This window comes from Phaethon aethereus, assembly GCF_964289735.1.
Source record: "Phaethon aethereus genome assembly, chromosome: 1".
In the NCBI taxonomy this organism is placed as follows: Eukaryota; Metazoa; Chordata; class Aves; order Phaethontiformes; family Phaethontidae; genus Phaethon; species Phaethon aethereus.
This window is the reverse complement of record NC_138575.1, coordinates 6,705,874-6,730,302: the sequence shown is the minus strand read 5'-3', so window position 1 is coordinate 6,730,302 and position 24,429 is coordinate 6,705,874. Positions and strand designations below refer to the sequence as shown.

The window sequence follows — 24,429 nt, the reverse complement described above, 5'->3', positions numbered from 1 at the left end:
TGCTATTGTCACCAGTGACCAGGCAGAATGCCAATCCCTGTATAATACTTTCAAGTCTGGTTTTTTTTTTTTATTTTTTTTTTTACGAAATGAAAAGAAAAACCAAACAAAACAAAACCAAAAAACCCAAAGAAAAAAACCCAAAGGAAAAAAGAAAAACAAACCCAAAAAAAAAAAAAAAAAGGAAAGAAAGAAAAAACATTTTGCCACAGGTTGTTTTTAAATCCTATCATTAATTTATCTAATAATAAATTTCAGTCTTGCATGAATGCAGCAATGTTTTTTCACATTGACTTCCCAGAATTCATAGCTAGATGAGGTCACATGCAAATTTCAAAGGTCAAACTAGATCAAAGGTCAGTAGGAGAACCAAATATGATGTGAGGTCAGAAAGACATCAGAAACAATGACGGGACGATGAAACTTTTTTTTTTTTGAGACGCCACAGGGACATGCTAGGCAAACGATGGGCTAACGGGCATGGAGATGTCTAGGGAAAAAACAAGGAAGAGGAAAAAAGTTACATAGAATCTATGCAGCACAAACAAAATCACTTTTATGGGTGCAGGAGAAAACTAATGCAAATCTTTTATCAGAAGAGTCTACGAGCCGTTCACATAATTTGCATTAACTTACAATACTTGTCAACAAGAGCACAATGGAACCCCGAAAGAATCCATCTGAAAGGAGTCAGAGGGATGGATTCCTCTTTGGGGAGAAAGGAGAGGAAAGAACCAGTTTCTACAAATGTAACAGAAAGGTACGGGGAGGGGGGAAAAAACGGTCAGACAACTGAACTTTAAACTAGGTAATGGAAACTACGAACAAAATAACCAGACAAATACAAACAAGAGGATAAAAGCATGAACTGTGTAAAGGGTGTAGGGTTCAACAGTGAAAAAGCGCCCATTCTTGGCACAATTACTCTAGAGACTACTTCAAAGGATCTAGCTAGCATAGAGAGCTGCTCTTTAGGTATCCAATAAGTTAACAATAGGCAATAAATAACTTCCATTATTTCTGAGGCAGTAAAAATTTTGTATAAAAATAGAAATGCTTTTTACAAATAAAATTTACAGGCCTGTGGCTTTCTTTTTTTATTATTATTAAATTTATCTCTCAAGAAACATCAAGTATTGTCACTCATTTTATTTTATTTTTTTTTATTTTAAACCCTGTAGCTTTAGAAACAGATCTCTAAATCTTTTTTACATTAATCCTTTCCAAAAAAAACCGAGAACTTAAAAAAAAAGTGAAATATAAAGACGACCAGTGTAAAATCAGACTAATATATAACAATACGTTGATCTGAACCGAAAAAAAAATCAAATCTTCTCAAAAAACAAGTTGATGTAGTGGAAAGACTTGTTTCAATTTTTGTTGCAAAATAAGTGCTTCAACTGGCATGAGGCCATTTTGTTTAACCTATAAACTGCTGGTGCCACCCTGGTAAAATATGATCCATCCATAGAAAACAACTTTTATTGTGTGCTAATGGCACCAGGGTTCACAGAGTTAAATTGCACATTTTTGTGTGTGTGTGTGTTGCTTTGAATTTCAAGACGTTTATTTTTGTTTTAAAAAGGAGATAAATTATGCTGCAAAACAAAATACAGTAACACAACTCAGTAATTACTTGGCAAGGAAATGGGAGCCAAGTGTAATAAGGACAAGTGGGGAAATGGAAGTGGTAACTGTAAAAATAACTGTCTCTTGGTGAAGGTTGGCTCTATGTTCTTTCTTAACCCCCCTGCAGAGGACAGGTTTGCTCATGGGACTTACCCTAAGAAAGCTAAAATAAGAGCAGTAAGCATCTGGGGTTAAGATCAGTAAGGTTTGCTGTCATTTTTGGAGCGTTTCAGCTGAACCTTCAAGCGTTTCATGCCAATCTGAAAGCCGTTCATTGCCTGGATAGCAGCTTGTGCAGAGACTGGATTGTCATAGCTAACAAAACCTACGAGACACAGAACGGAGGCGGGAGAGAAAGCGAACTATAGGTTAGAACAAATGTCAGAAGGCGTTTTGTTAGGATTTTATTATTACTATTTATTCGACACATTCACCTCACTTTCAGTTAGTTCTTTGGTCACACTCCGTATCCCATTTCCTCTCCCGTTGCCTTTGCCTTCCCCTTTACCTTCATAATATTCCTTTACTAGCCGGGATGCTTCGGCCGGTTTTGGTGCAATGCAGTGTCCAATCTGTTATTTACCTACCTACCTTAGAGACTGAAGATACCTATTACTGTGACACTTTTCAGAGTAATATCTACATACCTCCCAGGCTATTAGGAAGTACTATTAGGCCAGTCTGAAGATGCGAAGCTGAAACAGAAAGCCTGGTTACAGAAACAAACCCCAAACTTCGATCCCTACGCGCATTTGCACACCCGAATGTGCGTTCGTGTGCGCTGGTCCCGAGCACTATGAAACACTCGTCTCCTTGGGCTTCGCCTAGGACAGTTGCAATATTAATATTCTGTATTTTTACAGCTCCTTCCAGTTCAAGGTCTCAAGGTACATTAAATGTTAATTAATTCAGCCTCTTGGTCCCCAAAGGGGTAGGCAAGCATCAAAATTAGGCAGCGTCGTGAAGTTGACGGCAGGGCTTGACGAGAGCTCCAGAACTGCTCCTCGGCTGCAAGCACTAACTAAGGGGATAAAGCTTGCGCGGGTACTTCCGAACGGCTGGCCTGGCCCAGCCTTCTTTTCCCTGGGAGACTAGAAATGCTCTGTTCATAATGGACTCAAAGCTCCCCGATTCTGGGAGCTCAAAATTCATTTTCATATCTGGGCCTCCCACTTGCAATTGCAGCTCGCCTAACTGCTGCTCTGCCTCAGCCTGGCTAATTACTACTGTACTCAGCTGCTATTATGCATCTGCTTTGAAATGCTCCCTCTTCTTTCCACTTGAATTTGCCTTAACACATATCCCTTCAGTCTGCTGAAGCATGGCTCCCACACACTCTGCTTTCAGTCCTAACACACAGGCTTCTCAGCGTGCCTCTCTTCTACAGCGTTCTTCAACTGTGCTTAGTGCCTGCGTATTTTCTGATTCGTAACCTCTTTTTGCCATCGTTTTAACCTGCTCTTTTATGGCTCTTGCTTACCTTGCACTGCTGCCCCCTTCCATCTTCAGTGTCAGAATATTACACTTTCCCCATTGTAAAGAAAAAAACCCTCTTATCAAGTCATCTGGTCCTTGCCCAGCTGCCCTCCTTCATAGACCATCCCTATGGTTTCACCATAAATCAACTTCAGCAAACTATTTAATTTAAGACTCTTCTCACAATTCAGGCTAACTTCTGTTCCTTCCACTCAAAACCACCTCTCACTTAAACCTCTGCAGACCTTCTCCTGGCCAAAGCCAATATGCCCTGTTCATATTGTTCCGTGGTTGATTATTTGTTATGTCCTTAAGGGATAATAAATGTTCCTCCATACTTTAGTTGGTTTTCTAACTCGTGTCACTTCCTCATTTTCTCCACCAGAACATTTCCTCTTAATATTATTGCCATATCCTGAGGATCCTCCTCATTTTCTTCCTTTCTTCCTTCCCCCTGTTTTCTTCCAGCAGATCTGTTCATGATGTTCACATGACTCCAATCATTGTCTTAGCACTGCACTCCTGTGTCTACTTTCATCAGCTCAGAGCTCAACCTTGACCTAGTCGTCTAGTGATTATGGGAGAAGAAAATACAAATGTCTTCTGCAAATGACTGGAACATACTGACTTAACAGAATGATACATCTGTCTAAAACAGAGGGTGCTAAATGCCTGTGAACCAGGATTTTGCCTGGTTAATGCAACATGCCGTTCAAATGGGAATGTTTAATTGTGGTTAAAATAAACAGGTGCCTTGGGCTGGTCCATTAGGTTGTTGGCCTTCCTTTTTATTTGTTAACAGTATTTTAAGCCCTTCTAGAATGGACTGTAAGTTGAAGCTAGGATATGTGTTTTCATGAGTGGGACCTAGGACTCTACTCCTCCTTGCCATCTTGGAGTTTATACAAAGAAAGTTGTCTTGCTGTCAGACAGAAACATGAGAACTGAGTCCTCTCCTCAACACTGTAGATAACATTACATAACGTAAGTACGGGCTGAACATGCCTCAGGGACATGCTGTCCCTGCCTCAGGGACAGAAAAGACATCTACCCTGAGTTGGAAGGCAACCGTAGCATCTTCCAGGGAGGTGCTCCGCAACTGAGATGTAGCTACTCTTACCTACCTTGACAATTCAGCTTTCCCTTTACAGCTTTCCGGACCTTTGCTTTGTTCTAAGTGCATTCAGAGCAGAAGTCTGATGCACTTCTCATCACCTTAGTTCCTTTTCTTCTCAGCTAGTTTTAGCCACCCGAAAGTTAAGCAGCTGATCTCAACTAGTCTCTTCAATGGCATCTATGAATGGTGAATGAAGAGAACCAGAGGTGGTTCTTCCACCCGCCATTCATGTCACCAATTTAGACACCACCACTCATGACAGATGAACAGTTAGGCTATGTTTAGGCTATGCTTACCTCCCAGCGGGATGAGACAATTTACCTCATTCTATGTCTCTTTATTAGCTTCCTTGACTCAGCCACAAATTCAAGCATACAAACTCCGTGCTTCATTGGAACGAACAATTTATCGTTCGGTTGTTATTCTGATTCACAATTTGTCTCTTTACACAGAATGCTATATCTACATTAGCCTGTTACCCTTTCATTTTCTCCCTTATTGAGAACCTTAATTTATACAGTTTACAGGGGAATCTGGCATTCTCTTCCTTTATTTGTCTTTTTCTGATTGCACCCATTCGACATTTTTTGTCTGAATTTTAAAACATGGGTTACATCAGGATGGGATGATGTTTCTTACCAACTTTCAAAGGCCCTGTCATGACGATTCTGATTTTTATTTTAAATCTTTAGGTATCTCTATAATCAGGATAAATATTTTTAACCATTCAAGTAGCAATTTTACTATGAAGCAGACTGCATTTACGCACTGATGTCATTGGGTCCCCCCTCCCCGTCTTACTTTTACATCTCTCATTTCTGTTATTTATATAAGGTTCATGAAAGGTGAGAGATAAGCTTGAAGAGTGAAAACCTTTGCCTGCTGAATCAACTAGGGCTCGTGTGAACTCATGGAAGAGCACTTCCAGGTGCAAATGGACTGTCCTGTCATCCTTATCACCATTTAATCTTTTGATCATTCATTTGAGGTGGACAAGAAAGCAACTAATGCCAAAGTCCATTTTCCGCAAAGAAAAGTAATTTTTTATTTTGAGAAGTAGTGTTACATAAAAGTTCATCACTGTATATTGCTACCCTGCAACTCACTTGGAATGCACATTCCTTTCCAAATTCTGCCAGTGGACAGCCTTGGACAATCTCTTCACCTTTCTGGTGTTCAGCCTATCCTCATTTGTAATTTGGTTTCCTCCTCCTTTGGACAGGAGATTGGAAACTCCAGAGTAGAAAGCACCAAGCATGTGCAAAACATTATTACTATTACTCCTCCTCCTCCTCCTCCTCCTCCTATTATTATTAACAAGGTAAAAAAAGACCAAACCAAACCAACAAAAAAACCAAACCAAAACTGTACCAAGAGCAATGACCGTTAATGATACAGGAGAGAAATGGGTTTTTCAGATGCACTATTTTCCTAGGTTTTTTGGGGGAGGACAGAGAAAAAATATAGCTTTTAAAAACACAAATATGGGACCAAAACAACAAATAGACAATTCTTACTAAAAAAGCTGAGGAGGTACATACAGTGTATGCTAGTATGTTAAACTAGCAGGATTAATTCGGGTTTTGCCTGTGATTAGCAGCATCACCAAGTAGTCACCTACTAAATCAGAAAATCTCAACTTCCTCTGCCACTGCAGTACTTTTTGTTTTTAAAGCAGAACTCTCTCACTGGTGGCAGAATATCTGGGGAGGAAGAATGAGAAATTGAAATGTTAGTGAAAGCTGACTAATGCCAAAAAGACAGAGGAATCCTCCATCTGTTGGGTGTTGACCCCTCCATTTTCCCTCAAATAAGACAACATCGGTGCATCACTCTAAGTTAGGTAATCGTGTCCCATAAATCCAGACAAATGTGTAAGTAGGTAATCAAAGAGTGAAAGGAAACCCAGAAAAAGCAAGTGTGGGAAGCGAGCTGATGAATTGAGCCGCCTGCACAAACTAATCTACATTCTTTCAGCAGTCACCACAATTGCTGCATTTCAATTAATGTAGCTTGATCTGACATTTCATCACGATTCCTGGAGACCTCAACAATGATTTTGTCACCCCAACATACTAACTGAACTGGCTCCAGATCAATAGGGAGTCCATTTCTAGTCTACTTTTCAAATTTGCTACAGCCTCAGGGACTGTTTTAACCCATTGCAGAAACATGCTGGACTATATTAGTCTAGATATGAACAATTTTTTGTCAAGCTTAAAGAGGTGAATGCTTCAAAAACAAACTGAAAGACTATGGAAAAATGTAGCAAGAATGTCACACCCTTTCTTTGAACCGAATTAACTTTCCAACTGAAAGTTGGAAAGTGAAAAACTGAACCTGTTTTTCACTCAGGTGAAAAACACTCAGATTGTGGCAAGGTTTGAATTTCAGTGCAGTAGGTATTTCTGAGTAACTTGATGAATTCTCTTCACGTTTGGGTACTGCCTGTTTAGACAAATTCAAACCCTTTCAAGATGGGTTTAAGCCCAGTAGCTGTGGGGCCCTTGAATGGCCCTGGTGGAGACAAATTCTTAGACAGACACTTTAACAAAACCTAAATTTTAAAAAAGTAATGACATGCAAGCTAAGAAACGTGTATTATGGTTAATGGGGACACTTCAGAATTAAGAGATGGTGGTGGGCAAAGAACAACATTGTTGGTACAGATGAGTTTTGGAAACTAGTGGGTTGTCTGGACTGGTTACTCTTTTGTTATACATACAGCTGTGTTCCTTTACTCTGGGAAAGAATGGTCACTTTTATGGAAGCTCCAGAATTTTAGATCAAACCTTATTTTTAAGAGATTCTTTCCTCCTCCTAGAACCTCGTCATGTCTTGCATAAGACCACAATTATTAGACTAAAGCTCTAACAGATTGCCACTCGCTTATGTTCTGTACTCCACACCATCAAAGCACTGAACTGGTGCACCTATGCTGTTCAAAAGACACCAGCCCACTTAATCAAACCTAGAACTTGCCTTATATACCAACATATCGTCTTCTCCTCTGTTGTGATCTAATCCTCTGGCAGCTCAAAGTGTTCTCTGGGAAACTTAACACTGATCTTGTGAGGCTCCCTTCATCCCTGCCCTAAGGTAAGGGGAGATGCTACCTTCCATAATACACTGGAGCCCGCCCACAACAGCTGGAGCTGCATCTCTAGACATCAACTGAGTGCAAAGCATTCTGAACTACACGTACACAACATTCAATCACTAATTGCAAAATCTTGTCCTTAATTCAGAAGAAAGAAATTCCTGTAATGTAGAAGTAATGGGTTAAGCATAGAGCATTTTTAAGTGGCTCAGCTATACAATAGAAAATAATTAGGTATCCAGAATAAGGCACTTTAATAGTATACTAAATGACATTCCCCCACATAGGGTGTAATTAGTTTCATGTACTTGACACATTCATGCGAGATGTCAGACTGGAAGATTATTATTGTTTTTTCATATCCAATTTTTGGTTAGAACTAGTTTGTCTGTGCACCTTCCTGCTCATTTGAGGATTAACAGTCCATTATTTTTGGAATGAGATTCCAGTATGACATTTCTCACATTGCTGTTAATTTTATTTCCTGGCCCTTTTTCAGTACAGTGCATGTGGTTTTTACTATTCGATTTATTAAATTTGACATACCAAAGCACTTGCTCAGATTGGTCTGTTTGTCAATGAAGACTTTAGCAGAGATAACATTTCCAAAAGGCATGAACATCTGTAGAATGTCCTGGTCTCCAAACTCCTGGGGGAGGTGGTAAATAAAGAGGTTTGCCCCTTCTGGACCTTTAGGAAAACAAACAAAAAAAGAGTATGAAAACAGCTATTACAAGTGCTATATTTAATCAATTTTTCCATAATACTTACTGAAGGTGACGGTCAGAAAGCATTTCACTTGCCAACTTTGAAGGAACAAAAGCAAGTGGATCATCAAAGGAACGGAGCTGAAATGCAGCTCTTTAGAGCATCCTATCTTGAAAAGTGTTTACTTGATAACTCTACTACAGAAGTTAAACTGCAGCCTCTTTATTCAATTTATATGAGTGTCTTTTAGTATGATTAAGGTTAGGAGAACAGGTACACAACATATTACTCTCTCACAGTACCCCAAGAACTGCACAAGGAGTCCTCTGCTGCCTCAACCACCTGCATGGGTTCGTCAGTTTAATTGTAGTTGTGGGAATTTATGGAAATGCAGTGAGCTGAGCTCAGATTTGAGTATCACAGCTGTAAACTCAAAGGGCAGGAAACTGGTGGGGCTGGGAATAAAAAGGATAAGACAAAGCAAATCTTGTGACTTGGAAATCAGGGAAGTCAGGGAGAGAAAGTTATCCAGAATTAAATTTGTACCGGCTCATTTCAAAATGACAGCTTTTTAAAAAATACAAATTCCCCATGCAAAGCTCTGTCTCCTGGAATAAAGTTCATAAAGTCAGTCTTTTAAAAAAGCTTAAGGTAAAGTAATTGGGTTGAAATTAAAATGGCTTTAGACAAAGTTGAGTTTGCAAAGAAAGATGCAAACTCAAAGGTGCTTTGAATATTTTTCTTACAGCCAAAATTTGAGACACACATTATTAGTGCTGTTGGTTTAAACACTCATCCTATTTTTTTTCCCTAGCTCAGCTTCTCCTTTGCAACAACATACTGGAAATGAGCAATGGATGCCTGGAAGAACATGATATATGACGGAGCCAGACGTGGCCTTCCCATGCAGAAACCAGAAGCATAAGTGGTAGACAAAGGGAACAAACATTTCTGGTAAAAACACATCTACAGTAACCTGTTTAAGTATTCCCTTGCTTAATGGAACCTAAGTGTGCCTCAGATGTGATGTCCTTGGTTTTCTGGAGAGGAAGAGGAAAGTGTGCATCAGGTTTATGGAGTACCTTCCGCAACAGAGTCACAAAGACCCACCTCTCCCGCACAGCAGAGCCAGGCTGGCTGCCCTCTCTCAGCCTGAAGGAAGAGGTAATGTTCGCCCAAAAGAAGGGGATAAATGGATTAGAAAAAAAATGTTTTTATAAAGAAAAACATTTTTGGGAGATGAAAAAATAAGCTATGAAAAATATTGGCCACCTGGGACTTACTTCTTCTTACTGCAAGTAAACCATCCTATCCAGAAAATAATATTTTTTAAAAAAATACTAAGAAAAGACCTATAAACAATAGTTTAGAGCATATGCATGAGGCAATTCACTGTACTTCAGCATTTAATATTTATATAGCATTTTCCTCTGGTACTTGTTTATCCTCAGCCACTGCAGACTCTTCGCCATTCCATCAGAAATCATGTTAAGAGACAAAACACAGTTGTCAGTATTCAATGATGGAATTTACTCACTTGAGCTTAACGCCTTACTAAGAGAAACAAGACATATAACAAAAAGACTGTATTTTAAAAGGGACAATTTGTAATAATAAAAAGTAAGCCTACACTTGAGAGGAATGCTCATAAACAGAAAAAAACTAAAATAGTTAGGAAAAAATCAAACTGTCCTCCAATATGTATCTTACAATGACACTGAATTCACAATTTCTTTCTGCTGTCAAATAGTCTGTTATCAGTGACCAAAGTGAGCAAGATGAAAGATAAATGCAGAGAACAGGAATAAAAGAGGAAAAAAAAAATTAAAAAAAATTTCATCTTAAATAATCCAAGCTGTTTGCAGTAAATGAAGTAAAGAATTCAGAGAAAATATACATTTTAACTCCAGTGTCCCTATACAATAGTCAGCTAGGGAAATGCCAAATTTGTCTTCCTAGGAAAGACTTCCCATAGCAGTACAAGATACTATTTTAAAAGAGGATAAAAAAATTTCTCTTGAGGATATTATACTAGGTTTGTTGCCAAAGCTTAGTCCTGGCGAGAACAGTAGTGACAATGTACGTACAGTCTTGGAAAGCATGCTATATTTTCCTGTCCTTCTAGAAATTAGGAAATTAGGATGAGAGAAAGCAATGAAAACAGAAACAAACCCCCAAAATGCCTGGGAAGTGTGCAGGGGAACAGGAGAGGGGAAAAGGGTAACCTCATTTTCCCAAACATCTTGTAATTAGTATTCATTTATTCTTAGCAGCAACTTCCTGAGGTTTATTTGCTGTTGGCGCGCGGAGCGGGGGCAATCATTCACTTAGTCGCTTCCCCGCAAGACCCGCAATTAAGCAAAGAACCACTCAAAGCGAAAACGGATCTTGTCATTAACTCAAAACCTTAAACCTAATCAGATTAACTCCATTATCGCAGAAAATGGAAAACAGGAGAATGGCACCCATAAAGGGATGATTTTTGTTACCGGTGCCTTTTTATGCGGTAGTTGGTAAATAAGAGGAGATGGTCAGTGAAGTATAACTTGAAGGCCAGATGAAATGAATTACAGTAGAGGTTAAAGAAAGTTACAATACTAATAATACTAGCAATAATACTAATAATACTAACAATACTAACAATACTAACAATACTAAACAGGAGAAAACTGGGGGGGAAAAAAAAAATCAAAGATTAGGCACTCAAGGTCCTTTGTTAAGCCTTTGTGAAGAAACGAGCCCAGGACACGGGGTTGTGTGCGGTTCGCTCGGCGCGGGCTTTGCTCCGCCGGCAGCGGGCGCTTACCTTCCTTCTGGCTGCCCGCAGCGCTTTGCTGCTGCAGCAAGCTCTGGCTGTACAACGTCGGCAGCGCGGCGGCAGCGTACTGCTGGATTCCTGAGTAGGCCTGGGTGAGCGCGTCCATCGTGCCGGCCGTACCGTTCGTCAAGCCTGTTGCGCCGAGTCCTCCGTTCAGGGCCGCCATACCTGAGAGCATTTGAGCAACTTTACAAAAAACCCAACAATAGAGAAAAGAAATTGCACTTGTTCATTAGTGCTTTCCGAAAGTCATTGGTATTATACGACACTGACAACGACAGCAGTGCATGCAGCTCGGCACTTCACCAAATGGGACTGAAAACAAAGAAACACGACTTTGGCGTCAGGCTCACTTTAGCACAAGGGTTGCACAGTCAAACGGACGCGCATGCAGCCTGCTACTGGCAAGTACTACCGCTCGCTGCTCCTGAAAGCCTCCCTGCCCAGCCTCCTCCACACCCCTCCTTCTGCTGAGGGGATCTGAAGCTGGGGGAGCGGGACCCGTTTGACCTGCGTCCTTGCAAGCTGGCCACTGGGAACAAGCAGTCTGCGAGGAAACCCACTCTTTCTGAGCAGGGTCTTTAGCATCAAGCCATGACCACACCGTATCAGAAGTGTTTTGCTTATACACAGTTAGCAGAGAACAGTGACTGACAGCATTTCGAAACAACCCTCCGTACAATTACGGGCTTCGTCCCTCAGGTTTGTGGTAGGAAGATGGACTGCGATGCTCTGCGCTTCCACCCTCCTCCTCCAGTTGCTCCAGTTACTCCAGAAGAGGTGAACAGCAGCATGTCTAGAGTGACTAAAAGTGCTTCATCCAGACTAGACATCTTTCACCAAGAAACAACGGCATTTGGTTCTAGCAACGTCTGTCTTCTCACTGGAAGCAGAGTTGCTTAGTATTTTTCTTTAAAGCAATTCTGCATCCCAATAAATAACAGATTAACTGAACTGGGAAGACTGCCGAAGAGGAGATTTCAGACTGGATTGCTAGCTGTGCAGAAAATGGCATCCCTCACCCGTGCAAACAGTGCAGTCTGCAAAAGAAGTTTTACTACTGACTTGATGGTGGGTACAGTACAAACTCCTGCGCTACAGCCTCTCTCTCTCCATTTTTTCTATTCCTCATCATAGTTCCTAAATGAGCCATGTTGAAGTCAACAGTGTTAACACTTACTTTTTTCAGAAATTCCAGAAAAAGTGAGTTTTCTGTTAGAGCTATGGTCTCTTCGGCAGTTGAAGGCTTGGCAGAGTTCGGAGCCCTGCTCTTCACCTAGGCCTCTGACTTGAGTCAACTGAAGCAGTAAGTGCTCATCAGGACTGAGAGTTAGGGCAAGTTTTCCACACAACTAGCTATCCTGTGCTCCCCAGTTCTTAGGTGAACAGCTCACAAACAACTTAAAAGGGCTTAATCAGGCCACTCAAGGTACAGTAGATCAGTAAGAAGTGGGACACCCAGAACCACCAGCGACCATTTCTTAGACGTTGACTGTGTAGTGTTTCGGTTGGCAAAATGATGGGTGAAGAGGTGACTGGTGGAGGCATAACAAGACCGGAAAGCTAAGGGTATTGAAGAGAAGGAGAGGGCTTAATTTCAGAGCAATAATAAGGGGTGATATGTAAATCGGAGAAAAGTGAGGAAATTAAGCAGAGGACACTTTGTAGTGAATTAACAATGAAATCTATTAGACTGGGAAACAATCTTCAAGGAAAGTAGCATAAACCTTATCATATGAGTAATTTAGAGATAGAAAGAACATTGCAAGGAATTATGCTGCATTGACAGAGGAGGATAAAGATGCTGACCTACTAGTTCTCTTCCATCTCTTATGTAAATTTGAAAAGTATATTCCTATGAGTCTCTGATAATCAGGACAATTGCTCAAGTGGCACCTTTCTGGCTCCACCAGAGTCCGTGCCAATTAAGAGAACTGTACTGCATAAATTATACCTTTTGATATTACTGTAATTTGTGTGACTAAACACTTGACAGAGATGTGATATTCTTAGCCTTTCCTTAATAAAATGTCTCGCACTTTGAAGATTTCTCTTTCCCCTCCACCCCACCTCGGAGCATCGCTGTATCCTGATAGGAGGTACTGGCTGCCACTACTTTGAACAAAAACCTCTGTCAGAGCACAAGAGCGCCAGGTATTTGTTGTATAATGGCTCCATTTATAAAACAAAAACTTGCAAACCAAGATAGCTTGTGAAGCATCTTATATGTAAAAGACAGGATATTTGGAAAATTAAGAGGAGGAGGAGGAGGAATAGTAGTAGTAGTAGTAGTAGTAGTAGTAGTAGTAGTAGTAGTAGTAATAATAATAATAATAATAATAATAATAATAATAATAATATCAACAACAATAACAACAACAATAATAATCATCATTATTTTTTGATCCAGAGCTTGATCTGAACCTGTTCTGGTGTTTTTGTACTTAGGTTTGTGTCACTGCTTGCACAGGTGTATACACACCACTGGTCAAAGTAAAAGCTCCTGATAAAGCAGCTTGTAGCTTTCCTTTTATTATAGTGTTGAAATAACTTGATAATAGAGGAAGCATTAGGATAACATGTTATCTTTCTTGAGTCATCAGCCTATTAGATAAACATGCTTTGTGTTGCAGTGGGCAGCATCCTCCCCCTTTCTTTCACCTAGAATCAACAGCCCCTTCCCACCAAATGATTTCAGATTAGCAAACAGCCAGCAGATTAGCAAACCGCACTGCTCCTGGGAAGGGCACGGCTGCTGCTGCCGCAGCGCACGTGTCTAAATACACTTCCCTCCTGAGCAAAACAGATCTGCAGCAAGCTCTCGACATTTTTTCTGTTCTCCTTTTTTACATTTTTATGAAATCTACAAGGTCCAGCTGAAGTTACACATCTCTGCCATCTCTTTATTATCTCTACCAATGCACCTCGGTCTGATATTGAACTCTGGTCCCCTCCTCGCTTCTGTGAAATAACCTTCTGGAGTCTCTCATCTATGGCCTTCTACTTTTTTGAGTTACTCTACATAATACAGAAGTGACAATGCTTGGCAAGTCCAAAGGTGGCTCAAAGTGCTTTCCAAGCACCTTCAAATCTGTCACGAATAGTTTTATCTCCATTTTACAGATGTAAATATGGGGGCAAGAAGGCTAAGTGACTGCCCTGGGTTCACACACAAACATTGTGTTATAGGTGTCCAGTATCCTAAATCCATGGTGTTCTTTCTTAATTGCAAAGAATCTCATCCTCTCTCTTTATTAATTTTTTCTCAGTATTCATAGTTCTTTTTGTTAGTTACATTATTTAAATTTATGTGCCCAAAGGAGACAACCTCATGTTTTGTCATTTAAGTTTTTAGATGCTTCAAGCACAGCTGAGGGAAGACTGGGTGAATTCCCAAATGTACGTACAACTGTTGCCAAACCCTTGGAGACAACCCATACTCCACCTTCTTTAATTTTTAAGGCCTCCAGATATCTTTTTACAAGGCTTCTCTCTACAATGAGAGCGCTATGAGTCCCCACAGCCCAGCTTCTTTTTCATGGACCCAGCCAGGATCCAGAAAACAGATAAAAGTCTTCTAGTGAGCTCAGTCTGGACGACATCCTCTTTGTGATTCTCACATACAGAGCAGGACATGGCTTTAACAGAAGCGTATCTTTTCCAGCGCCGCTGTGTAAATCAATGCCCAAGCCCAGTGCCACTTTCTGATTCATTTTTTGGTTAAGCTCTGCTTGACTTGTGCTTTGGACCACGCTTGTCTCTAATTCCCCAATTAGAAGCATGTCACTCAACTCCAACTTCTCTGCACAATTACTTCAAGAACCTCCATGACCAAATGATGTTTGAATGTTTTTACTGGAGTGCTTATGACCATGACATAGAGTGAAAAATCAGACTCACTGAACTTGAGGTTTCCCAAAGGCAAAGTCCTAGTTTCAGTGTGAATGATTGGATCACACATGGTCACTATGAAAAGTACTGGCTCGTCAGTAAAATAGACAGAGGAGGTTGTAATTTGAACAACGCTTTGCTATCATTAGCATCACAATTACCAGAAACTGATAATCAGCATCACCTTTTTGAGAGAAATGGTGCCACAACACTGTGTTGTGTTGTGGGAAGCATCTTCCCCACTTTAGATCTTTCTCATATATGTATATACATAGACAGACACATCCACACACATTTTGTAAGTGCTACACACATACAGATATTCTAAGCACATACACTCTCTGTCCATAAAAACATCCATGAAGAAGATTTGGGACTGAAGCCACTGTTGTACAAGTCCATGGAAGTAACGGTGGCTTAAAACAAGCTGAAATTTGGTACTAGGTTGTGAATATGTCATTAACACTTCAAATGACACACGCAGATAAGTTTGCACACACATCATCTCAAAATACTTGCTGAGAAAACGTAACCTCTTTGCTTGTAGCCTAGCAAGAAGTGTTAAAAGGAGTGTAACAGAAGGGGTCCCACAAAGTCAAGAGCTCACAGGTGATTCATTTTTGCTTGGTCTTGATGAAGGGGACGTTATCTTGGAGTGCTCCAACGTGCCTGGGTTCTTAGTACTTGTGGGAGGGAAGGAGCAGGAACCCATACTCCACTGTTGATCTTGTGACTTTTGTAGACCAAGTAAAGCACAATGACTGTTCATCCGGAAAGATATTTAATCTTACTTATGACAGGGTAGCTCTCTTACTAAGAGAGCTCACAAGAAGAGACTAAGTTAGCTTTTCATGCATGCCATTTGTAGTGGCTTCCTTTAATACTATTGTAATAATAAGAAAGGAAACTAACAGCTGCCATTTTGGGATCTAATACTTACTTTTCTTAAGTTGTTCTTGAGTCATACTTACTATGAGGTTGTTTGTGTGAAATACGCATGTCCTTGCCAGAAGCAAGACCTGTTTTACACAAGACCCCATGCAACCACTCAACATTGCTACATGGACATCCATTAGCCCCCTTCCTTCCCAACTCCCAACAATGACAACCAGAGATCACGGAACAAAAAGATTGGGTGAGCAGCCAAGTAACAGTGACGAAAAGGGCATCATGCAGAGCATCAGAGTGAGCAAGAGATACTGAGGAGGACATCCATTCCTGGGGGTACATTATGATGGGTCATGGACTGGCAATGACCAAATAGATTCCTTGCATTGCAAAAGCAAATGCAAGGAGCAACAGCAGCTAAAAAAAAAGGGGAGGGGGAAAATGCAGCTGGACAAATCTCTTCCATTGCAGGCAAAGGTGAAGTCATCATAGCAGAAACAATAAAAAAAAAAAATCCTTCTTCTTCAGGAAAATCTTGACCAAGGCTAAGAACAAGAAAGAATATTCTAACAATTACTGGCATCTACATAGCTGGAGATGCCAGGGTTTGTTCAAGATGTCATAGGATAGATGTGCATGCTCTGGTATTACAGGTGACTGACTGCATCATTCTCTTATACTTGCCAATTAAAAGCCAAAGACTTGCCTTCATTTTTAAAGTATGTTGCTCTCAAGTCCGTTTGATAAATCCTACAGACATTTTAAAAGGACTGCCTCCGTTGCAGACATCTTTCTAATCACTATGTTTCTGAGTGAGGTTTTGTACATCGGGGTGATATACCTGTTGTCAGACTCTCTAAATGAAAAAGGAGCCTCTCCTATAACCTAGATAACCCAAAGCCCTGGTGACGTTTCTTTGACCTTCCATACACCCTGCAAGAAAAGGAGTCTTTGTGCAGGGACCCAAGGGACTCCACTTTGCAGAGCAAACTATGTGAAACTAAAAGACTTCAGAACTGCATATGTACCACAAATGGAACTAGATCAGCTCAACCCCCTTATTTTGTATATAGATCAAAAATAATCATATCATCACTTTACAACTGATAGTTTTTTGTGGCATGATTATTGGGGAAGGCTGTCCACCACAGCAATAAATACTCACTGCTTACGGTACCTGCTAGTGCATTAATATTATTCAGTCCAACAGTGGCTCCAGCCAGTCCTTGGAGAGTACCCAGAGAAGTCAAAGAATTCATGGCCGCACCAGCTGTGGAATTAGCAGTTGATGCAGCCACTGAAAGGAAAAAAAGGCAAGGCAAAATTAAGGCCATATTTTGCTTATTTCACAGAATCACAGAATCACAGAATCACTAAGGTTGGAAAGGACCTTCAAGATCATCAAGTCCAACCAATAATCCAGCACCACCATGTCCCCTAAACCATGTCCTGAAGCGCCACATCCACACGTTTTTTGAACACTTCCAGAGATGGCGACTCCACCACCTCCCTGGGCAGCCTGTTCCAATGCCTGACCACCCTCTCAGTGAAGAAATTTTTTGTAATATCCAATCTAAACCTCCCCTGGCGCAACTTGAGGCCATTTCCTCTCATCCTATCGCTGGTTACTTGGGAGAAGAGACCAGCGCCCTTGTTGCCACAACCCTCTTTCAGGTAGTTGTAGAGAGCGATAAGGTCTCCCCTCAGCCTCCTCTTCTCCAGACTGAACAACCCCAGTTCTCTCAGTCACTCCTCATAAGACTTGTGCTCCAGACCCCTCACCAGCTTTGTTGCCCTTCTCTGGACATGCTCCAGCACCTCAATGTCCTTCTTGTAGTGAGGGGCTGTCCTGGTTTCAGCCAGGGTAGAGTTAATTTTCTTCATAGAAGCTAGCGTGAGGCTATGTTTTGGATTTGCGATGAGAAAATGTTGATAAGGTGCTGATGTTTTGAGTTGTTGCTAAGTAGTCAAGGACAGTCCAGCTTCTCGTGCTGGCCTGCAGCGAGCAGGCTGGGGGTGCACGGGGAGCTGGGAGGGGACACAGCCGGGACAGCTGACCCAGGCTGGCCAAAGAGATATTCCATACCATATAACGTCATGCTCAGTATATAAAGCTGGGACAAAGAAGAAGGAAGGGGTGGAGGGACGTTCGGAGTTATGGCGTCTGTCTTCCCAAGAAACCATTACGCGTGACGGAGCCCTGCTTCCCTGGAGATGGCTGAACCTCTGCCTGCCCATGGGGAGTGGTGAACAAATTCCTTGTTTTGCTTTGCTTGCGTGCGCGGCTTTTGCTTTACTTATTAAACTGTTTTTATCTCAAACCATGAGTTTCCTCACTTTTACTCTTCCAATTCTCTCCCCCGTGCCACCATGGGGGAGTGAGCGAGCGGCTGCGTGGTGCTTAGTTGCTGGCTGGGGCTAAACCACGACAGGGGCCCAAAACTGAACACAGGATTCAAGATGCAGCTTCACCAGTGCCGAGTACAGGGGCACGATCACTTCCCTACTCCTGCTGGCCACACTATTGCTGATACAGGCCAGGACGCTGTTGGCCTTCTTGGCCACCTGGGCACACTGCTGGCTCATGTTCAGCCGGCTGTCAACCAGCACCCCCAGGTCCTTTTCTGCCGGGCAGCTCTCCAGCCACTCCTCCCCAAGCCTGGAGCGTTGCATGGGGTTGTTGTGGCCGAAGTGCAGGACCCGGTACTTGGCCTTATTAAATCTCACACAGCTGACCTCTGCCCATTGATCCAGCCTGTCCAGATCCCTCTGCAGAGCCCTCCTACCCTCCAGCAGATCAACACTTGCACCCAACTTAGTTGATCACAAAACAGCTTACAGTAATGTTGAGCTCAACAACAGGGCCACTTGCAAGAAAAAAAAAAAAAAAAGAAAATGAGATCAATAGATCAACCTTGTTCAAGATATTACTAGTATGTTGTTCATGGAAAGTGTTGATAAGCCTTGAACTGCAAAGTCTGGATCACAAAATTTAGCCTTGTGCTATTATTTGCAAACATAATACAGAAACCGTGAGTATGGGATCTGTCATTTTCTCAAAAGTTTGTCAATCGACCTAGCATCCCAGGCTGATCAGCTAATCAGGCTACTGAGATTTTGCCACATTTTAAACTCTATCGTTGACAAAAAATAGAATTGCACATTGTAATTTTGTCATATAACAGCTTTCTTTTCTGGGCCCCAAGTGTTCTAAGAGAAATTTTAATTATTCTAATGAGACATTATGTCATTATGGCTCTACTCTAGGACACTGTATGAACATAATTTAAAGCCTTGAAGTTTACAAAGAGAAGAATGGCCATCCAAATACAAAATATAACTACTATCCATTTTATTGTAGGCTTTTAGCCTGGCCTTTGTATATAACCAGTCATGTATATGTACCCCATAAATGATACTATATGCATCCCCAAAAGTTCTGCCAGAGGGGAAGATGAGGCTCAGGTGGAGAAAAGGTCCTTGCTCCTACAATGCCAAGGGAATGATGAAGGTTGATGAAGATGAACCCATCTAAACTGTTAGGAAGAGAGACTCACTCTCTTGTCATATGAAAGTAATAAAGCACCTTAGAAAGAGCTATCATTTAGGATAGGTTGAATGAATTAGAAATACATGTCTCTCATAGAAGGGCCTTGAACAACCAGTGTAGATTAAACACTTAACTTACAGGTAGGTAAAGTTATACTGGATGAATCACACTCATAAAAGCTGCGAAAGCAATTAGGTTTTTAGCTTGTCCCCTGAGCCCTACTTTAGTGCATCAATCATAAAGACTTTCTTTTCCTTTAAAATGTTGTATTATCTTCTGAAAAGTGAACATTTAAAGTGAGAGTTTTGTTGATGGTTTACCAGGGGCACATCATGTCTACACCATGCTTTTTTGTTCGTGTTCGTTACCTAGCTGTGAAATGGTTAAGATCACTTTTATCTTAATGCTCTTCTGAGCTGTCAAACACATCAGATTACTAAGTGAACCCTCAAGAAAGTGAAGTCTCTACAGTTGGCAGGATCCAGTAAGGAAAGTAGGAGGCAACTTTTTCATTCTGTGGGTAAACCTCAAAGCTCTACAATACCTACAAATAACCCAGCTTTACAACCTTAAGACCCACCAAACCCAAGCTTTTACACTCATGGGGCCCCAAAGTATAAAAGACTCTTCTGGTGTGGGTGAGAAGAGATTTCCAGACTCCGTGAGGCATTCCTTGTCCTCACTTCCCTACCATCTGCAATGTTAACTTGCATAATTTTATACGTTGCAGATAGAAGCAGCTTTGATTATTCAATCTCTCTCCACAAAGCAATAAGAAGCCAATAAAGTCTTTGATTAAAAAAAAGTAATCAAAAAACTAAGTAAAACCCCACTTTTGTCAGATAATATAGGCACCAACAGAGAAGAGAAAAAAATCAGCGTGAATGAATGTCAGTGAATTCCCTGTGACCAACACTACTCCGTGTTTCTGCTCATGTTCATTAGCAGATCATTTAAATGAAGTACAAAAACCTCAAATCTGAAGGATCCGATTGGTTTTGACTGGGCTGAATTCCATCCATTTCAGAGGATTATTACCCTTTTCTCTTGAGGAAACACAAATATTTAGGAAATGAGAGAAATGGGGGCTAGGAAACTGCCTGAAAATTACATTAAAGCTCTTGGGGGCAAATAACTCCTGTGAATGAGAGCCATACACTTATGGATTGTCAACACATCTATTGATGAAATAGGCAGAAAAACCTGATTAAAATCCTTCCCTCTTGTGCAGCCCACAGAGTGTGTTGATAGCTTTTACCATCATCTCACTGCTCAAACACTTTATTCGGGGATGGTCAGTATGTGGGGCCAACATCTCTTTTCCTCTTTTATTCATATCAAGCTTCTCTATTCCATCAGACAAACACAGAGCAGGTGACACAGTGATTCTTCCATTTCTAGTTTGCCTAAATAATGACTTGGCATATAATGTAAAATACTAGTCGGAGCACTGAAGCACCTCAGAAATCAATGTTTTGTTGTTGTGGCTATTTCTTCTTAGCAGTGATCTCACAGATCCACTGGGACAATGGCTTTTCCTCTTTGGCTTATTGTTTCTTTGAGGAGAAAGAAACTGAAAAAATTGTGTGGTTTCCATTATCTTATTGGACATGGGGTGAACAGAAATGAAGGGAGCGCCTTTTGTTAGGGCACTTGTAAAGGACAGATCCAGCACCTTGCTGGGTGAGGTTTCCTGAGAGACTCCACACTGGTTATGTCCTTCTCTTTGACTGAGACTTGCATGTATGAAATGAAGATGAAGATAGTGATGAGGTAAAATTCTATCATAAAGGGGCCGTAAAAGTTCCAAGATATTAAGAGGTGAAAAATTCCCACAAAATGCTGCTTAAAACCAACAGATGAAGCAATGGTTTTCCTTATCCCCCGCAAACTCACAGGGAGATGGAACAGAAGTTAAAAGATCCTACAAGACACATGTGGAGGCTTAGGCAGATCAAAGTTTTTACCTCATATACTCCCAGAAAATGTTGAAATCCATCTAAAGACAAGGACTATGCTTCACCTGTCCTTTGCCCTTTTCTAGTTTCTTTCAACCAAAAAATTATAACATATATTGAACCAAAGGGAAAAAAGAAAAATCACATGCCTTGTGGTAACGGTAGATGACTGCACTACTTTGGGGGAACCTGTATAACTCTCTCGTGTCAGCAAAGCTCTTGGGCTCCACAACTGCTCAGAGTAATGGCAAAGGAAGTATAATTCACTGCTGGAATAGCGTTATTCTATATTTATGGCTTTTAGTTGTCCAGATGACAAAAATAGATTGGATACCTACTGAATTTATAAATTGGTTTTTCCCAGGTTCCCCTGCCACCAAATAAATGAAAAGAAAACATTTCACAACTCACTTCATCCTCCAGACCAGAACATTGCTGCTCTGAATCGAATCACTTCATGGTGCTGCTTAATAAACAGTAGGCATCTGTCTCCAGGTACTTAGCTTGACGTACGGCGCTGTAGTGCCACTAAGATTTGCCTTCTTTGCGCTACTGGTGCACCAGAATTTGGTGCAACAGTCAGGAAAATCAACACACACAAAAAAATGTGCAAATTACTTGGTTTTCTGGTGTCACTCTGTATGGCACACCCTCTATCCACAACTTTTGGTGTATTATTTTTCTCTTTATGCTGGAAATTTTATCCTTGCCTCCTTAAAACCTACATATGTCAGGACTCAAGATGTTTCTGGGGCAGCATTGAGTGAGCTAATACTGAAGCTAGGGGATAGATTCCGCAGCCAGCCTGGAGCTGGCTGAGTATAGAACAGTTGGTGAGGAACTAAGCTGCTTTTTACCAGCTGCACTGATCATTCCCTCACAGTGTTAAGCCCTGGATAAACATCAGAACATGACAGATAAGAGTTTGTCTACGCAAAGGAACTTTTTCCTCTCTAACATCAGTCATTGGAATAAGCCAACAACTTTCTCAGAGGCTGTCGCTCAATCAGACTATTGGCAGGAGTTATGAGGTTGAATCCTTTGGCTGTTGTTGCAAGAGTCCAGACAAGTTGTTCATCATATTCCCCACTGACCTTAAAAATCTATTAACACGTGAAAATAACATCACAGTGTTGGATAAAGAGGTCAGTTTAGACTTGTAAGAACAGAGTTGTCCAGTAGCCTGTAGAAAAATCTGCTCTTTTTCCTGCAGATATGCTGCATGCTGGTCACCTGTTGCCTTCTCCACCCAGGCCACATGCAGAGACTTTACAGAACATTTTAGCATCTTCAACCATAAAAGGTGAGAAGGTTAAAAATATTTATTTTACTACTAGAGACCTTACTGCTTCTTCTTCATTGACCCTTCTATTCCCACATTTCTGTGTCACTCTCACAGCCTTCCTCTTTTCTTCCAAACTCAACTCCACTTTAATAAACATCCAGAAAACTTCAATTAATACAAATAATATTATTAAGAAGCTGTGAAATGGAGAAGGGCATGGCTGCAGCTTTCCCCCAACACCCCCCCAAGTTGCTCCCAACCCCAGCCATTTGACCTTACTGTGCTTTCTCTATTTAATTGATGAAAATTTTGCTATCAGCTTCATTACGAATAGAAAGACTTGGCCTTTGGTTAATATATTCTTTAACAGAGCTCTCTTTGATACAGAGAACACATTTTCATTTGGAGAGGATGCTCTACACAGTATAGATATTTGTATTTAACTGGCACTGTTGCATTCATAGAGATTTTTAAGGCTGAAAGGAGCTGGCATTTTCCACTATTCGCCCCAACTTTCATTTCTGCCTGTAAAAGGTTATAGCAACTTTTAGGTCAGCGACTTTTTAAATAGAAGTCTAAACTAGCAACGAGCCATTTCCCTTTTAATTTAAATAGCGTTTCAACACAATTCCCCAGAACTATGCCAACCTAGAAGAACAACTGGTATTAGCATAGAAACCTTTGGCCATTCTTTTGGCTAGCTTATGTCCATAGAGTCATGATGATTTACATCATCTGGATTTACATCAGCTGGAAAACTAGATTCAGGATAACAGCATCTAGGAAAGGCAATGATGTGTAAATATTTCTTTGGCTTTGCTGTGAACACTGTGGATAGGACTGATTTCCCCACCTTTGGCAGCCTCATCGTTAGTTTAAGCTAGTCTAGTCAAAAATATTCTTTTGGGATGTCTCTGAGGTTAAGAGACCTCCAACTCAAACACCCTACCTTTACATTTCTATCTTAGGATGGGCTGAAGTGCTCTCTGGAAGTACCCCCCTGTTTCACTGATTGAGATGGTGAATTCAAAGGAAACGCAGACCATTCGGAGAGGAAATGCGTTGTGGGACGGATCCTGCCCTTCCTGTCGGCCACATGTTGCGTTACAAGCCAGTGATTTGAAAGCGAGGGATCTGCAGGGACTCGGTGGTGTTACAGAACAGGTCATATGCAGAGGATGGCCTCACGCCAGCGCATGCAGGATGAGCTAAACTACCAGATGCTGTTGATGCCTCTCCCAGTTCTGCCTCAAACTTCTTGTGCTGCCCTGTATAAAGCACTTGCTATGTATTTTTGCTGCAAGACAGGGCTAATTCTGCTTCTTCTCAGCTGCTGGCTTGTCTCTTACAAAGCCATATCTTAGAGGCACAGGCACATTTTTGTCGTGGCTATTTCCTTCCTACACTGAAGATCAAGGAGTGCCCCTGATAGGGCTTCCAGGCATACTGAAATAAGAAAGCCACAGGCCTATGTTCGTCTGCGGTACAACCTTGGGCAAATCCCACCCTTCTCATCTCTCAGGGCCAGTTTGTAAAATGGATCCTCTTCCCCAACAGAGGAGGTCACATGGAGGGTCCGGAAGCTGCCTGAGCACTTGGTGATGAAACAAAGTACTAGATAAACACTCCCTCTCACTGTTGCTCTGAATAAAATGACCTATTCAAGTCACACAGGTACCATTATGATTTAGCAGAGAGATGGTTTGTAGTGTGCAGTCAACCCCATTCTTTCCTTGTATTTTTTTGGTAAATGTCTAAGTAATAAAGAACTCTAACAACTTCTCAGCAAAGTCATATACCACAGAAAAAAGCGGTCTCTTGGAAACTCCGTACTATATATGCTAACTTGGCATCGTTTTATGGGTGGTGATACAAAGGCTGTGCACTCTCTCCATTCCTCTTTGCCTTGTCCTGGCCCCTTCCTCCTCTTCCAACACTGGCATGCTGTCTGGAAATGGTACACAGTCACACTGCAGATCTGGGACTAAGGTACTAAGAATATCAAAGAG

At 41.2% G+C, this 24,429-nt stretch overlaps 1 protein-coding gene across 14 annotated transcripts in view; it reads right to left on the bottom strand.

Moving 5' to 3' along the window:
• Nucleotides 1–1,826: 1,826 nt before the first annotated feature.
• Nucleotides 1,827–24,429, bottom strand: part of CELF2 (CUGBP Elav-like family member 2) — a gene marked incomplete at both ends in the record, with an annotated part of 372,062 nt that continues 349,459 nt past the window's right edge. For 3 of the 14 annotated variants that reach the window (XM_082009660.1, XM_082009650.1, XM_082009659.1), the window contains 4 exons: nt 1,827–1,954; nt 7,869–8,012; nt 10,837–11,016; nt 16,793–16,924. In XM_082009660.1, the coding sequence (XP_081865786.1) occupies nt 1,827–1,954; nt 7,869–8,012; nt 10,837–11,016; nt 16,793–16,924 (584 nt within the window). Of the gene's footprint in view, nt 1,955–7,868; nt 8,013–10,836; nt 11,073–16,788; nt 16,925–24,429 lie in introns of all 14 variants that reach the window. The other 11 variants (XM_082009658.1, XM_082009654.1, XM_082009657.1 and 8 more) reach the window with 5 other exon arrangements.